The 13,266-nt window shown below is 52.8% G+C and overlaps 1 protein-coding gene across 3 annotated transcripts in view; it reads left to right on the top strand.

The window, feature by feature from the left end:
- Positions 1-8,186, top strand: part of TOP3A (DNA topoisomerase III alpha) — a 36,337-nt gene extending 28,151 nt beyond the window's left edge. For 2 of the 3 annotated variants that reach the window (XM_046674979.1, XM_046674980.1), the window contains exons 14-19: positions 498-611; positions 713-878; positions 1,708-1,851; positions 3,796-3,918; positions 4,971-5,671; positions 7,451-8,186. In XM_046674979.1, the coding sequence (XP_046530935.1) occupies positions 498-611; positions 713-878; positions 1,708-1,851; positions 3,796-3,918; positions 4,971-5,671; positions 7,451-7,629 (1,427 nt within the window). In that variant the 3' untranslated portion in view covers positions 7,630-8,186. Of the gene's footprint in view, positions 1-497; positions 612-712; positions 879-1,707; positions 1,852-3,795; positions 3,919-4,970; positions 5,672-5,888; positions 6,114-7,450 lie in introns of all 3 variants that reach the window. The other variant, XR_006890536.1, reaches the window with a different exon arrangement.
- Positions 8,187-13,266: the final 5,080 nt, after the last annotated feature.

Raw genomic sequence — 13,266 nt, 5'->3', positions numbered from 1 at the left:
CAGTGGCTTCACCAATTCGTAATTCTCCAGCAATGTAAGAGGGCTGAGTTTCTTCATATCCTCGCCAATATTTGTTATTGTCTTTTTGGTTATATCCCTCCAAGTGGGTATGAAGTGATGTTTCTTTGTGGTTTTGATTTTGTTTTCCCTGATGGCAGAGCTACATTTTAAAAGATCCCTTTGGCCACAGCATGAAGAATGGGGTGGGTGGAGGAAGAGGGCAAAAACGAGGAGACTGAGGGTGTTGTAATGATGCAAATGAGATACTGTGGACTCCAGCCATGGCTCTGACACATGGAGTGGAAGGGAAAGACTTACAGGAGTTTCAAAGCTGAAACTGACAGCTTTAGTGAGTAAGCAGATGTGAGAGAGAGGTGAGGTTGCCATTGTGGTTGGAGGCGTCGTACCTAGAATAGGATGTCCAGGCAGAAGAAGGTGCCTGTGGGACACCTGGGGGGGTGTCTGCATTAACCTGAGTAACCAGGGGTGGCTTTCAGGTACTGACGCCACTCATGCGGAGCACATCGAGACAATCAAAGCCCGGATGTATGTTGGGCTAACAGCAGACAAGCGGTTTCTCCCTGGGCACCTGGGCATGGGACTTGTGGAAGGTAAGGAGGAGGGTGCTTGCAATGGGTAGCTGGGGAGGCCATGTCGCTAATGTCCCTGAGGTGTCATTCAGGGCCATTAAACACTGCTCTTTTCCCTGCAGGTTATGACTCCATGGGCTATGAGATGTCCAAGCCTGACCTCCGAGCTGAGCTGGAAGCCGATCTGAAGCTGATCTGTGAGGGGAAGAAGGACAAATTTGTGGTTTTAAGGCAGCAGGTCCAGAAATACAAGCAGGTTTTCATTGAAGCAGTGGCTAAAGCGAAGAAGTGAGTGCCAGAGCCTGCTGTCCTGTGCACGAGGTGGTTCATCTCTGCTGCAGTAGACATCACTTTCCCAAGGAATGGGGAGTCTGGGGGGGCGGATTCAGCAGAAACCAGGTGGTGTGACTCCGCATAGCCCATGCCCTTTGAGTTCCTCAGTCCCTGCCAGGTCAGCTCATCTTCACCAGTGGTCTCGTTACTGTGCAGAGCTGTCCACATAAAGTTCCTCCCACTTCAGGTTTTCCTCCTGAGTTTTGTGTGTTCCTTTCCATAGAGCTTTGTCAGTATAGAAACAATAAGCAGAGACATCTGGTCCGGTTATTCTGGGCTGTTAGCTTTAGAAATGCCATTCTCTTGATTTTCTTTGTGTCTTGAATTAGTAGACAGCACCACCTCAAATATCACTGAACCCAAGTGTGGTGTGTGACCCACTTGTTCTCTGGGGTATTTGGAGGTGGCCAATTGGCAGCAGCACGTGTGCATTTGGATATAAATAACATGTTTTCTCCTCTGTGCCAATGGTGAAAAGAACTACGTGAGCTAGTTTAAACGGAAACCCACACAGACCCTTCGGCAGTGTGTGTGTGGACTCTGTGCGGTCTTCTTTATTTGATTGGGGCCAGTGTCGAGGTGAAATCTAACCTGTAGCTAGATCACTCCTGGGAGCTACCAGGAGCCAGGAGTCAGAGAAGAGCCACGGCTGCTTGGCCAGCACCGTTCCCCGTCTGCCTCCATTCTCTGCATCAGGCCTGTGGCTGACCAGCCAGCTGGTTCCTAGGTCACACTCATGTTGTGTGCACATAAGAAGGTTGTAAATACTTTGCCGTTTCTTCAGATTGGATGAAGCCTTGTCCCAGTACTTTGGGGAAGGAGCAGAGGTGCCCCAGCAAGAAGCCATCTACCCAACTGTGCCAGAGCCCATCAGGAAGTGTCCACAATGCAACAAGGACATGGTCCTCAAGACCAAGAAGAGTGGCGGGTCAGTGTCCAGCTCATGCCCCGCCCCCTCTGCTTGCCCAGCACCTGCCAGGTTGGCTGGACAGCTCTGTAAAACTGTGTTTCATTTCTGTGTCATTCTTTAAAGGCAGGCCTGCTGTCACCAGCCCCAGGACTAGGTGTTGGAGATAGAATGGTAGCAGACTCGCACCTGGCCTTGGAAGTGGGAAGTGCTGTGGGAACTTAGAGGAGGAGGTCCTGGGAGATGGCAGGGCTATGTCACCAGTGACTAGGATGTCTCTCACCCAGTGTGTGGAGAATGGTGGAGAAGCATGAGCTTCAGACCCACATGAGTCTGGGCTCAAATCCCACTTCTGCCACATATAAGCTTTGTACCCGAAGCAGCTTACTTAACTACTCTGAGCCCCAGTTTCCTCTTGCATAAACTCAGGGCAATGGCATCTACCTCTCAAAGCTGTGGGAAGGGTGAGGATTCAGTAAAAGGGTCCAGAGTCTAGCACCGAGTGAGACACTCAACCACACTGCTCTCTTCTTCTCTCCTACTTTTGGCTCTGAGTTGGATCTGAGCATCTCAGATGCCTTTCCATTTTCAGTGCAGTAGGTCAGAGTGGGCAGCTTACCCCGTGGTTAGGCTGCCCAGCCTGGCCTAGGGGAAGTTCACAGCAGGAATGGTGAGTGGTGCCGGCAGCCATCATTTAGCGCATGCCATTCCTGTGGCTGACATGAGGCAGGGTGCTCTGCAGTCATCATCTCGTTCTTCACCATAACCACCCTACAGGATAGGCGTTTCTACCCCAGTTTTCTGAGAAGTGAAGACCAAGGCTTCGCAGGTTCAGGTGGCTCATCCACAGCTAGGCAGCCCTGGGGAGCAGGGATGGCAGGATTTGAACTTAAGCCTCCACGGCCCTTCACCATTCTGCTGGTCCCCTCATGCTGCTACATGGGCAGGTGATTTCCCTAGCTCCTCAGCCAGCCGTCACTGGCCTGACTCCCCAGCTTTCAGAAACCAGAGGTCGGTGGGCCTGACCTGGCAGCAGGTGGCAGGGCTTATGTTGCGCACAGACATTATAGAAGCCGGTCCCACTGTAGGCTTAGCCTGTGCCCGATAGTCACGTGTAAGTGCTTAATAAACACTATTGATGGCTTTTTTCTTTGCCACCAGTGGGTAAATGGGTTAGTAATCATTGAAATACAAGGGGAAAGAATACTTGCTTCTGTGTTAGCTGTGAATTCTCCAAGTATTTGAGTCGCTCAGGGAGGTCTGGAGATTGTCTTCTGGAATTTACAACTCCAATGTTTATCTGATAATTTCCATTTCTCAGTTTGTGGGTTTGCTCTTTCCACAACTGGGGTTTAGAGTTTGCTGGTTTGTTTGCCCTGGACTAGTCATACCCAGGCATGGTCAAAGGACATTGTAAATCACGTGCATGTTGACTAGTCCAGCCCTAAAGTTTCATGACCGGAAGACGTCAGGAAATGTTGGCCAAGAAAGACGTGGTATAGGTGTTCAGAGTAAAGGCTCTTTCCTCAGACAGATGGGGTCTAGTCCTTCAAGACTCACTGCATGTGCATCCTTGGGCAGGTTTCCAGACTGTTCCACGCCTCACTTTGCTCCAGTGTAACATCCATAGGATGTTGGGAGAAGGAAGTTACGGAGGGTGTGAGAACCCTTGGCGCTTGGCCCTGCTCTGGTCCAAGTGTTCGTATGTGGCTTGGTGAAGTAGAAAGCAGAGTCAGCAATAGCTGTTTCTTTTTTTAGGGAGTTGGAAATCAACTGCAGGCCAGTTTTTCTAAGTCATTCATTATCAGTAACTGTGTATCTTATTTAACTGTCCTCCAGAAAAGTGAGTGTCTTCCTTCATTAGCTGAAGAAGTTTCCTTAGCAGGTGGGCGCCAGCCTAGGAGTATTGCCCATCTCTCCCGTGGTCTGGTGGTTCCTTCCTGACCCTGCTCCCATGCTCCCCAGGTTCTACCTCAGCTGCACGGGTTTCCCAGAATGTCGCTCAGCCGTGTGGTTCCCCAGCTCTGTGCTGGAGGCCAGCAGGGATGGGAGCGTGTGTCCAGTTTGTCAGCCACACCCTGTTTACAGGTAAGCTGCGCACTTGAGTCAGCTGCAAGACAGCCCCGGGGGCCTCTCCGGGGACTTTAATTCTAGGCACCTGGAGTGGGGGGAGGTTCGCCGCACTCAGCAGTGGCCAGGTCAGTGGTCCTAAGTTGTGGTCGTGCCCCATCTCCGCCTCTGTAGGTGTGGAAGCCCGCGGGGGCGGGGGCTGCCTCAGGAGGAGCCCTCGTGAAGAACCGCAGACACCCTTTCCCTGTCCTGTCCAGCTAGAGGCTGCTTCGAGGGCTTAGGAAAGTGTTCATGTTTTCAGTATCATTTCCAAGCTCCGGTCAAAAGCCCAGGGCCCTGTGGCACTGGTTCTCAAACCTTGTGGTCACAGGACCCCGTACACTCTTAAAAATCGTTGAGGAACCCAAAGAGCTTTCACTGTGGGTTATATTTTGTCAATATTTACCATATTCTAAGTTAAGGTGGAGATAGAATATTTATTAATTTGTTTATAACAAATGCGTTGCATACTAACATAAATAACATGTTTTTAGAATACAATACCTATTTTCCAAAGCAAAAAAATAACAAGGATGCATTGTTTCCGCTTTTTGCAAGTCTAATGTCTGGATTAGTAGAGGTGTGGGTTCTCACGTCTGCTTCCGCCGTCAGTCGGCTGAGTTTATTGCGTGCGTTGTAGCCTCTGGAAAACTCTAGTGCACACACGTGGAAGAAGGAGAGCAAAACAGATGTAACTTCTTAGTGTTGTTACAAAATAGTTTCGAGCTCACCTTGAAAGGGCCCAGGAGCCCCGGAGGCCCTGAACCACGCTTTGAGAACTGCTGGTGCAGGGAAGTGAACCTTTAGAGGCTTCTGTGTCTTGGTGATTCATTGGAGTCTTAGATGTCATCTGCCTCCCCCTTTGTGCTCTTGTGACTACTGGAGGGGGCTGGTGGTTGGCTGCTGCCTTGCTTGGACTTCCTGGGGTGTGGGGATGGTGAGGGGAGGCCTAGGGTGCCCACAGCCCTCTGTGGACCAAGGAGAAGACTCTTGCACCTGCTAACGTTTTTTTCATCTTCTGGCCTCACTAGGTTGAAGTTAAAGTTCAAACGTGGTAGCCTTCCCCCGACCATGCCTCTGGAGTTTGTTGGCTGCATTGGCGGATGTGATGAGACCCTGAGGGAGATCTTGGACCTGAGATTTTCACAGGGCCCCCCGAGAGCTTACCAGCCAGGCAGCCGGCCCTCTGGCTACCTTCAGGCTAGCCAGTCCCTGAACAGAATGGACAGCAGCCAGCACAGCCACCCCCAGCCTCCTGACACCAGGCCCACCAGGCCCTCAAAGGCTCTGGCTCCGGCTCTACCACCACCCACTGCCACTGGTGAAGGCAACGCTGTGACCTGCAACTGTGGCCAGGAGGCCGTGCTGCTCACTGTCCGGAAGGAGGGTCCCAACCAGGGCCGGCAGTTCTATAAGTGCAACAGTGGCAGTTGCAACTTCTTCCTGTGGGCTGATAGCAGCCATCTGGAGGCAGGAGGGCCTCCTTCCTCTGCATTGAGACCCCTGGGTGGCTCACTGGACCGCCCACCCAGCTCAGGGAACCACTCGGGTAGGTTTGGCAGCCTTGGTGATGACAGTGGTGGTGGCACGTCCTGCCTGTGCAGCCAACCTGCCATTACACGGACTGTGCAGAAGGATGGGCCCAACAAGGGGCGCCAGTTCCACACATGCGCCAAGCCAAGAGAGCAGCAGTGCGGCTTCTTTCAGTGGGTGGACGAGAATGCAGCCCCAGGTGAGGAGGACACAGGCCGTCCCCACAGCGGCACTGCAGGGGAGCAGCTCCTGAGCTGGGCTCGGGGGGTGGGGGCATGCAGGTCCCTGCCTGCAGTTTGCATGGTGGTGTCCACCTCAGAGACCAAAGGCAGCAGAGAGAAGGCAGGGGGCCATGGTGGGACTGGGAGAGGTGTGGGTGGCCTTGCTCCTCCATCTCCTCACCTGATCACTTTCAGCAAGGTGATGAACGGCACAGTCTTCATTCCAGTTTAGAGTGGCTACCATTAATTGAGTAGCTTGCTGTGTGCCCGGCACTGTGCTAAGTGTACTTCATACGCGTCTTTCATCTTCATCAAGTAAGCATGTGATCACAATGTTACACATGAAGAAGGTGAAGCCCTGACAAAGGAAGTGACTTTGCTCAGGATCACACAGCAACACGGCCCAAGATCTGAACGTAGGTCAGCCTGATCCCACAGCCCTCTGACCCTCTAGCCCTTGTCACCCTTGCAAGATTATTATCATTGGCCTCATTTCTTCAGATGAAGAAACTGGCCCTGATATGGCTAGGAACCTGCCCAAGCTTACACAGCTTGGGTCTGGTGCCCCAAAAATGGGGATGGTGAGGACTGGTACCCGGACATTGGCTCAGGGTTGATCAGGTACCTGAAGACTCTTTGAAATGGTCCCTGCTCCCTCCGGTATATAGCAGACGCTTCAGCATCTGAGAATGACCAAAAGGCCTGGTGGGGGCTTTGTTGCTGGACAGAGCTGGTTCCGAAGCCCAGCCGTACAACCTTGAACAAACGACTCCGCCTCTCAGCCTCAGTTTCCACCATAAGATGGGCACCTGCATACCTTTCTTAGGGTTCCTGATTTATAAAGGAGTTTAGTTGGTCTCAGACTGTGATTCTAACACATGAGCAGCTCACACATCCAGGAAGAACCAAGAACTCTTGATAAAGGCATAGGGCTAGCCAGGGGGCCCAGAGATGGCCATTGCCGTGACAGACCCCCATTTGAAGTAGTCGGCCTTGCACACACTTCATACATGCAAGAGCCACTGGTGCCCTCGTTGGAAGCAAGTGGTGTCTGAGCTGCAGGCCAGTTGATTAGTTGTCCTGGGTAGCAGCACAGTCAGTACTAAGAGGCCTGCTTAAGGACTGGGAGCGGGGCTGGCCCCGTGGCCGAGTGGTTAAGTTTGTGCGCTCCGCTGCAGGCGGCCCAGTGTTTCGTTCGTTCGAATCCTGGGCGCAGACATGGCACTGCTCATCAAAACACGCTGAGGCAGCGTCCCACAGGCCACAACTAGAAGGACCCACAATGAAGAATATACAATTATGTACTGGGGGGCTTTGGAGAGAAAAAGGAAAAAAATCTTAAAAAAAAAAAGGACTGGGACCTCGGGTTTCCTTGCTTAGAAGATGGGGAGCAGGTCGTTGGTCATAGGCCTGCTTGTCTATGCTGCCTCCACACATGACCTCAGACCAGTTGCTTGCTTGGTTACTGTTGTAAAAAGGGCGTAGGGCATGTATGAAGTGACAACAGTGCCCTTACCAGGACAGCGAGAGTGGGCCAAGACCTTTGAGAACTCAGGGTTCTTTAGGGAGACGCATCCGGGTAGTGTAAGGTGGTGACACGTCCTGTGTTGACATGGAGTGAAGGGAGTGCGGGCTTTGGGCTGGACGTCACTACATGAAGGTTGGGAGGACACCCTCCACCAAACACTGGAACCTGTATTTCCTGTTACGTCAGTGTGTCCATTCTAACTTCAGCCTTCCCCTGACTCTTCCCACAGGGGCTTTTGGAGCCCTACCCTGGCCAGGAGGCAGAGGAAAAACCCAGAGGCCGGAGGCCAGAAGCAAAAGAGCCCGAGCCGGTTCCTCAGACACAGGATCCATGACCAAGAAACCCCGGAAGTGCAGCCTTTGCCATGAGCCTGGACACACCCGTCCCTTCTGTCCTCAGAACAGATGAGGGCAGAGGAGGGGAGAGAGGCCACTTCCTCTGCCTGCCCCTTTGGTCGGAAATAAGTTGTTTTCTGTAGGACCAGGTGGCCCTTCACTGCCCAGGAGGCTTTGAGGAAAGTGGCAACTTTTGGGGTCTGGCCTGCCTGTGTGAAGGAGTCAAGATCCAGACTGCTTTCTCGAGAAGTCCACCTCTGTTGGACAGTGGCCCTTTGCCTGGGGCTCAGGAATGATCGCAGCACTGCTGAGAAGTCATGGAAGCTGCTCCCTGCAACCCCACAGGGATTGTCGCTGTCAGTGTAGCCGAGAGGCTGGTAGCTAGAGCTTTCAGCTGTGGCTCCGGGACTGCCTTGGCCTCCCAAAAGCCTTCTGAGGGAAGGCCGGCACTGCCAGTGCAGGCTCTGGCCTGGAAGGGGCTTCCCTCCCCACACATCCCCATAAAGGAGGGTGTGATGCAAGGAAGTGGCACTGGTGTCTCTACAAGAAGTTTATCCTCCTTTATGTAGATGCTGCTGCCAGGACACACATGTGCTCACATGCCTTAATAAAGAATTCCCCCCCTTGGTATCTTGTGGTGGGTATCTTGCAGTGTCTGGTGAAGATTGGCAGGAGCTGCGGGGACAAACACCAGCCAGTGCCCAAGGGACCTCTTGCCATCTACTGGCTCTGATGACTTCCCCTCCCAGCCCCGCCCTGCCTCCCTGTCCCCAGGGTAGGCAGTAAGCCTGGCTTCTCCTGGCCGCACAGTTGGTCTTGAGGAGCAGAGAAGATTGCCGCTGTGAATGATGCATAACCGTAGTAGCATAATTTTATGGTTTAGAAGATAAGCAGAGATGAGATGTGAATTAGCTAGAGTCACATTGCTAGTTGGTGAAGAAATGAACCGTCCTCAGGTCTTGGGACTCCTGGCTCCATGTCTTCACTTAGACCAATAGCTTTGTGCCCTGGCTGGGTGTCAGGATGCTTGGAATTGCTCGTGGAGGAGCTGGTCAGCGGGTGTGGGTCATGGCCCTGTGTTTGTGGGGGTTTCCCTTCCCTCCAGCCCTTGGCAGCCACCAGTCTACCTTCTATGGTTTTACCTATTCTGGACACTTCATGTAAGTGGAGTCATACCGTATTTGGCCCTCTGTGTCTGGCTTCTTTCACGCAGCGTAGTGTTTGCAAGAGTCATCCATATTGTAGCATGCGTTGGTACCTCAGTCCTTTTTATAACTGAATGGCATTCTGTTGTGTGAATGGACCACATTATGTTTATCCATTAGTCGATGGACTGTTAGGTGGTTTCTACTTTTTGGCTCTTATGAATAATGCTGCTGTAAATATTCATGAATACTTGTTTTCAATTCTTTGGGGCATATACCTAGGAGTGGCGTTGCTGGGTCATATAGTAATCCTGTGTTTAACCACTAAACTATTTTCCACAGCGCCAGTTTACATTCCCACTAGCAGTGCAGGAGGGTTCCTATTTCTCCACATCCTGCCCAACACTTCTTTTCTTTTCTTTTTTTTTTAAATTATGGCCATCCTAGTGGTGTGAAGTGGTATCTCATTGTCTTTTTGATTTGCATTTTTCTCATGACCATTGATGTTGAGCAGCTTTTCATGTGCTTCTTGGCCGTTCTGTATATCTTTGAGAAACGTCTATTCACATCTTTTGCTCATTTTTCAATTGGGTGGTTTGTCTTTTTGTTGTTGAGTTGTAGGAGTTCTTTATAGATTCTGCATACCAGATGCATTTGTGGGTTAATCTTTCCACAGGTAACTCCTGTGTTTGCCAAGACTGAGAACTGCTGGATTGGGCTGTGCCAAGGTCAGACCTGGCTCGGGTCCTGACTACTGACGCGCTCTGCCTCCCCGGGCTTGTGCCTTCACCATGAGCCTGCGCAGCCTCCTCTAACGGGGAGCTGTTCAACCCAAGGCCCTTTCTTGGAGGGTTACGCTCAGGCCCAGGTGCGGTGAGAACTTCCCAAAGAGAACCTGTGAGGGAATTGTCCATGTCTCTCGGTGGCTCACTCAGGCCAACAGCATTCAGCGCAAGGAGAAACTGATCCTTCCCCAATGACGGTGATTGGAAAGGTTTGAACCCCATCTGCAGCTTATGCAATGCAGGACTGAGGGGAAAACAGCCCCCACTTACTGAGCCCTGGCTGCGACTGGGCGCTAGGCCAGGTGGCTCACACACTGTTCCCAGCCCCCAGCCCCCCTGCAAGCCAGCACCTGCTGCCTGTTTGGTGGGAACTGAGCCTCTGACGGACAGTTGCTTTCCCCCACAAGCAGCTAAGCTGGAGCAGAAACCAAATCTCTGACGCCGTCTACACCTCAGAGCTCTTGGAGAATCCAGACCATTTTGCATGCCCAGATGAAGAGCCCCCCCTGCCCCCATGGCAGTGGGACAGCCCCTGCCAGTCCTCGAGAAGAGGAAGCCTGGCCAACTCGCCCTGCGCTCTTCCTCCAGGCGGCCCTGCCTGCCCAGTCTGGCGAACAGCACGAGTGGGCCACCCTGCGCAGCTGCTCGTGCTTGAGGGGGTCTGCCTCTGCTGCGCGCTGGTCTTGGAGCAGCTGGAAGCTAAAAATAAGCGCCGTTTGTGGGCAGCCAGTCACTCTTGGAGCGCCAGGTTCAGTGTGCCTGACAATGCCGTGCCACATTGAGCACGAGCTCTTGTGACGCTGGGCAGAGACCCCACTGCCCTTTGGGGTGAATTCACAGCCGCCTTTCTTTTCAGGGCCTATTGCAGCCCAGAACTTAAGATGTCAGACTCAGCAATCACGCACACTGTCTGAGTTCCCTCAACTACAAATGTGGCTCAGGTTCAACTCACAGCAGTGCTGCTCACCCCCAATGGCCGTCCCTGTGAGGGACAGATAGATGTGTGTGCCACACCCCTGCCTTAGACCACCAGTGTTCATGCTGTGAGGCGGTGCTCAGTGTTGGTCTGGAGAGTTGGTTCTGAAATCACGCAAGTGAATGGGCCTGTGGCCCCAGCCACCTGAACCATGCTGTCTGAGGAACCCGGCAGGCGCGCGAGGACGCCCCAGAACAGCATCCCCGGAGTAGCTTGTGTTGGCCTTCAGAATCCACTCTGGAGTTTTGTCCATACAGCCTCAGCTTCCTCAGTGAATTCAGTGCAACCAAATTGTAGTGTTAACTAGGATTTTCTTAGAGACTGTATCTTTATTTTTCTGATTACCAAAAAAAAATGTGCTTATGAAAAATGCAAATGTGTCACAGGCACATATGATGTAGCAGGTTGGAGGCCCCTTTTTTAGAGAACAGGACAGAGGTGGAGGAGTGGCCCTGGATTTCTGGCTGTGGGGTGAGCTGTTCCAACCCCTGACCCCGGGCCCAGTGCCCTTCCTGCCCCCAGAGGAGGTGCACATCTGCCCCTGCAAGCTCTGTGTCTGCTCCCGGGGGCTCCGAGGCCTGGCCTCACAGCCAGCTAAGCCCCTGTCTGAAGAGGAAGGGCCCATTTGGGACCACAAGTCAGGAAGTGCTTTCCTTGTGTACCTCGTCCACTAGCTCAGGGGCACTTGTCCTCGAGGTGGCTTCTGGCCTGTTAAGGTCTCCGAACCAGGAGGCTCCTCAGCTGACGCTGAGCTGACTTCATTTTTCCTCAGCCCACACCAGGCAAATGCGGCGAGCCACCCACACGGATGTTGCAGGTGAAGTATGAATTGCACTTCCATTTTCCACTCAAAGTAATAAAATCTGATGAAAGGAGCTTAGGAGAAAGCAGCAAGGTGGTAGTGAAGGCTGGTGGTGGGGGTTGGCATCACGTGCTTCCATCTCCCAAACGCAGCCGCTCTTCCCTTGCTGCCCCAGGCCCAGCGCATGCTCTGGGGCTGGTTTTCTGGCCTGCTGACTGAAGTCCCTTTGGAATGCAGTTTGGCAACATCCTACGGGATCTGAACAATGTTTGAACACTTTACCCTTCCAGGAATCTCCTGATGACAAAGCTGGTGTGCACAAAGACTTTCTTTAGGGCTCTTTTTAAAAAAAAAAAAAAACAAAGATTAAAACAGCTGGACAGGTCTGCTCGAGGGGATGAAAGGTAACCTCCCTTGGTAGCTGTTCTGCAGCTTAGTATTCCTAAGGAGACATGCTTTCCAGTGAATTCTCAAAAGGAACATGTTTTGTACATGGGGAGACTTATTCTTGAGTTAGGGTTGAGGAAATCGGGTGATGTTTTAAATTACTGCATTTCTATTTGCCATTTTTGTGTTATCTTTCAGTCTGCACAGGCAGTCCTTTCATTCTGAGTAGGGAGCATCACTGCTCGGCCACAGTCATCGGAACTCCAGGCCTCGGGTCACTTGGTGAAGTCACACCAAGGACTTGGATGCTAAGTTATGCCACCACGACCTAAGTATGAAGACGTTTAGACCCTGGGCTGAGCCCACACCTGGCTCAGACCGAGTTGGAATCGTCCTTGTGTCAAAGGGGAGTGAGTGAAACAGCAGCAGCTTCCCACGCGGTGGCACAGCCCAGGACTGAGCCGGCCTGCACACGAGCTCCTGCAGAGGCTCTCGGCAAAACGCTGGTTTATGTCCAATTCTCTAGAAACCGAAGCCCCAGACATTAACCTCGGATGGGCGAGGTAGCCACAGACACCTCCTTTCTCTCTCTCTTAGTTCATCCTGGTTTTTTTCTTACTGAAATCATGGTGTGAGGGGAAATCCAGAGATAGCTGAAGCAGGAGACTGCCACGGAGACTGCGTGTTGGGGCTTGGTCATCTAAGAAGAGGGGCTCTCGACCCAGCTCGCTTCCTGACCGCTGCCCAGCTGTGCCCACGTCAGCCCCTCACAGAGCCGAGACGCTTCATAACCAGCGGTCCCAAGGGGCACGACCTTGGGCAGATGCAGGCCTGGCAGCGGGAGCTCCTTGCTGTGCTTGGGCTCTGTGACGTTGGTCAGGGAGGCAGTGAGGCCCACAAATCTCTGGTTCGGGGGCGGTTTACCTTGTGCCAGGCACTGGGTTAACACTGCCAAGCCAGCAGTTACTCCTTAGAGCCGCCCTGTGAAGTAGGTATCACCTGGTTCCCCGTCTCACCGAAGTGAATATCAGGGCACACCCTCCACCTCCAGCCTGCACCCTTGCTGCCACACAGCTGCTCGGTGCTCTCCACACACCGGGAGCATCAGGCCCAGGTGCAGCTCCTGAACCACGTGATCTGAGTGGCCCATGGCTAAGACAATCTCCTGCCCTTTGACCCTCACCATTGCCTCTCTGTGCCGAGCCATCAAGCCCGTGTGAACATCACTGAGGCAGATCTCTTGTGACCTCCAGAAGCAGCCCATGGTCCTGTAACCAGCGGTATACACAAGAATCTCAACTGTCCCATGTGACACGGCTCCTTGGACGAAGGAGGACTCCGCTCCTGTCCCCCTCCTTGTCCTGTAGTCAGTTTGAAGGGGTGGGGGGGCGCCTCAGGAAATATGATGGGATGGAGAGAGCAGCAGGATGGGAACAGCACAGCTGTGGTGGCTGCACTCCAAGCCCACATGGCCCAAAACCCTTGTCTGTCAAGTGGTGACAGAGGAAGGGAGCCCCAGGTATGCTCCTGCGGGGACGCTGAGATGCACTTGCTTCCCTGTCTATACAAGGGGGGCAGTTTGCCCCCGACGTGGGCCACAAGGAGAGGCAGGAGA

This window comes from Equus quagga, chromosome 11, assembly GCF_021613505.1.
Source record: "Equus quagga isolate Etosha38 chromosome 11, UCLA_HA_Equagga_1.0, whole genome shotgun sequence".
NCBI lineage: Eukaryota > Metazoa > Chordata > Mammalia > Perissodactyla > Equidae > Equus > Equus quagga.
The sequence above is the reverse complement of the archived record's forward strand: the minus strand, read 5'-3'. Positions and strand labels throughout refer to the sequence as shown.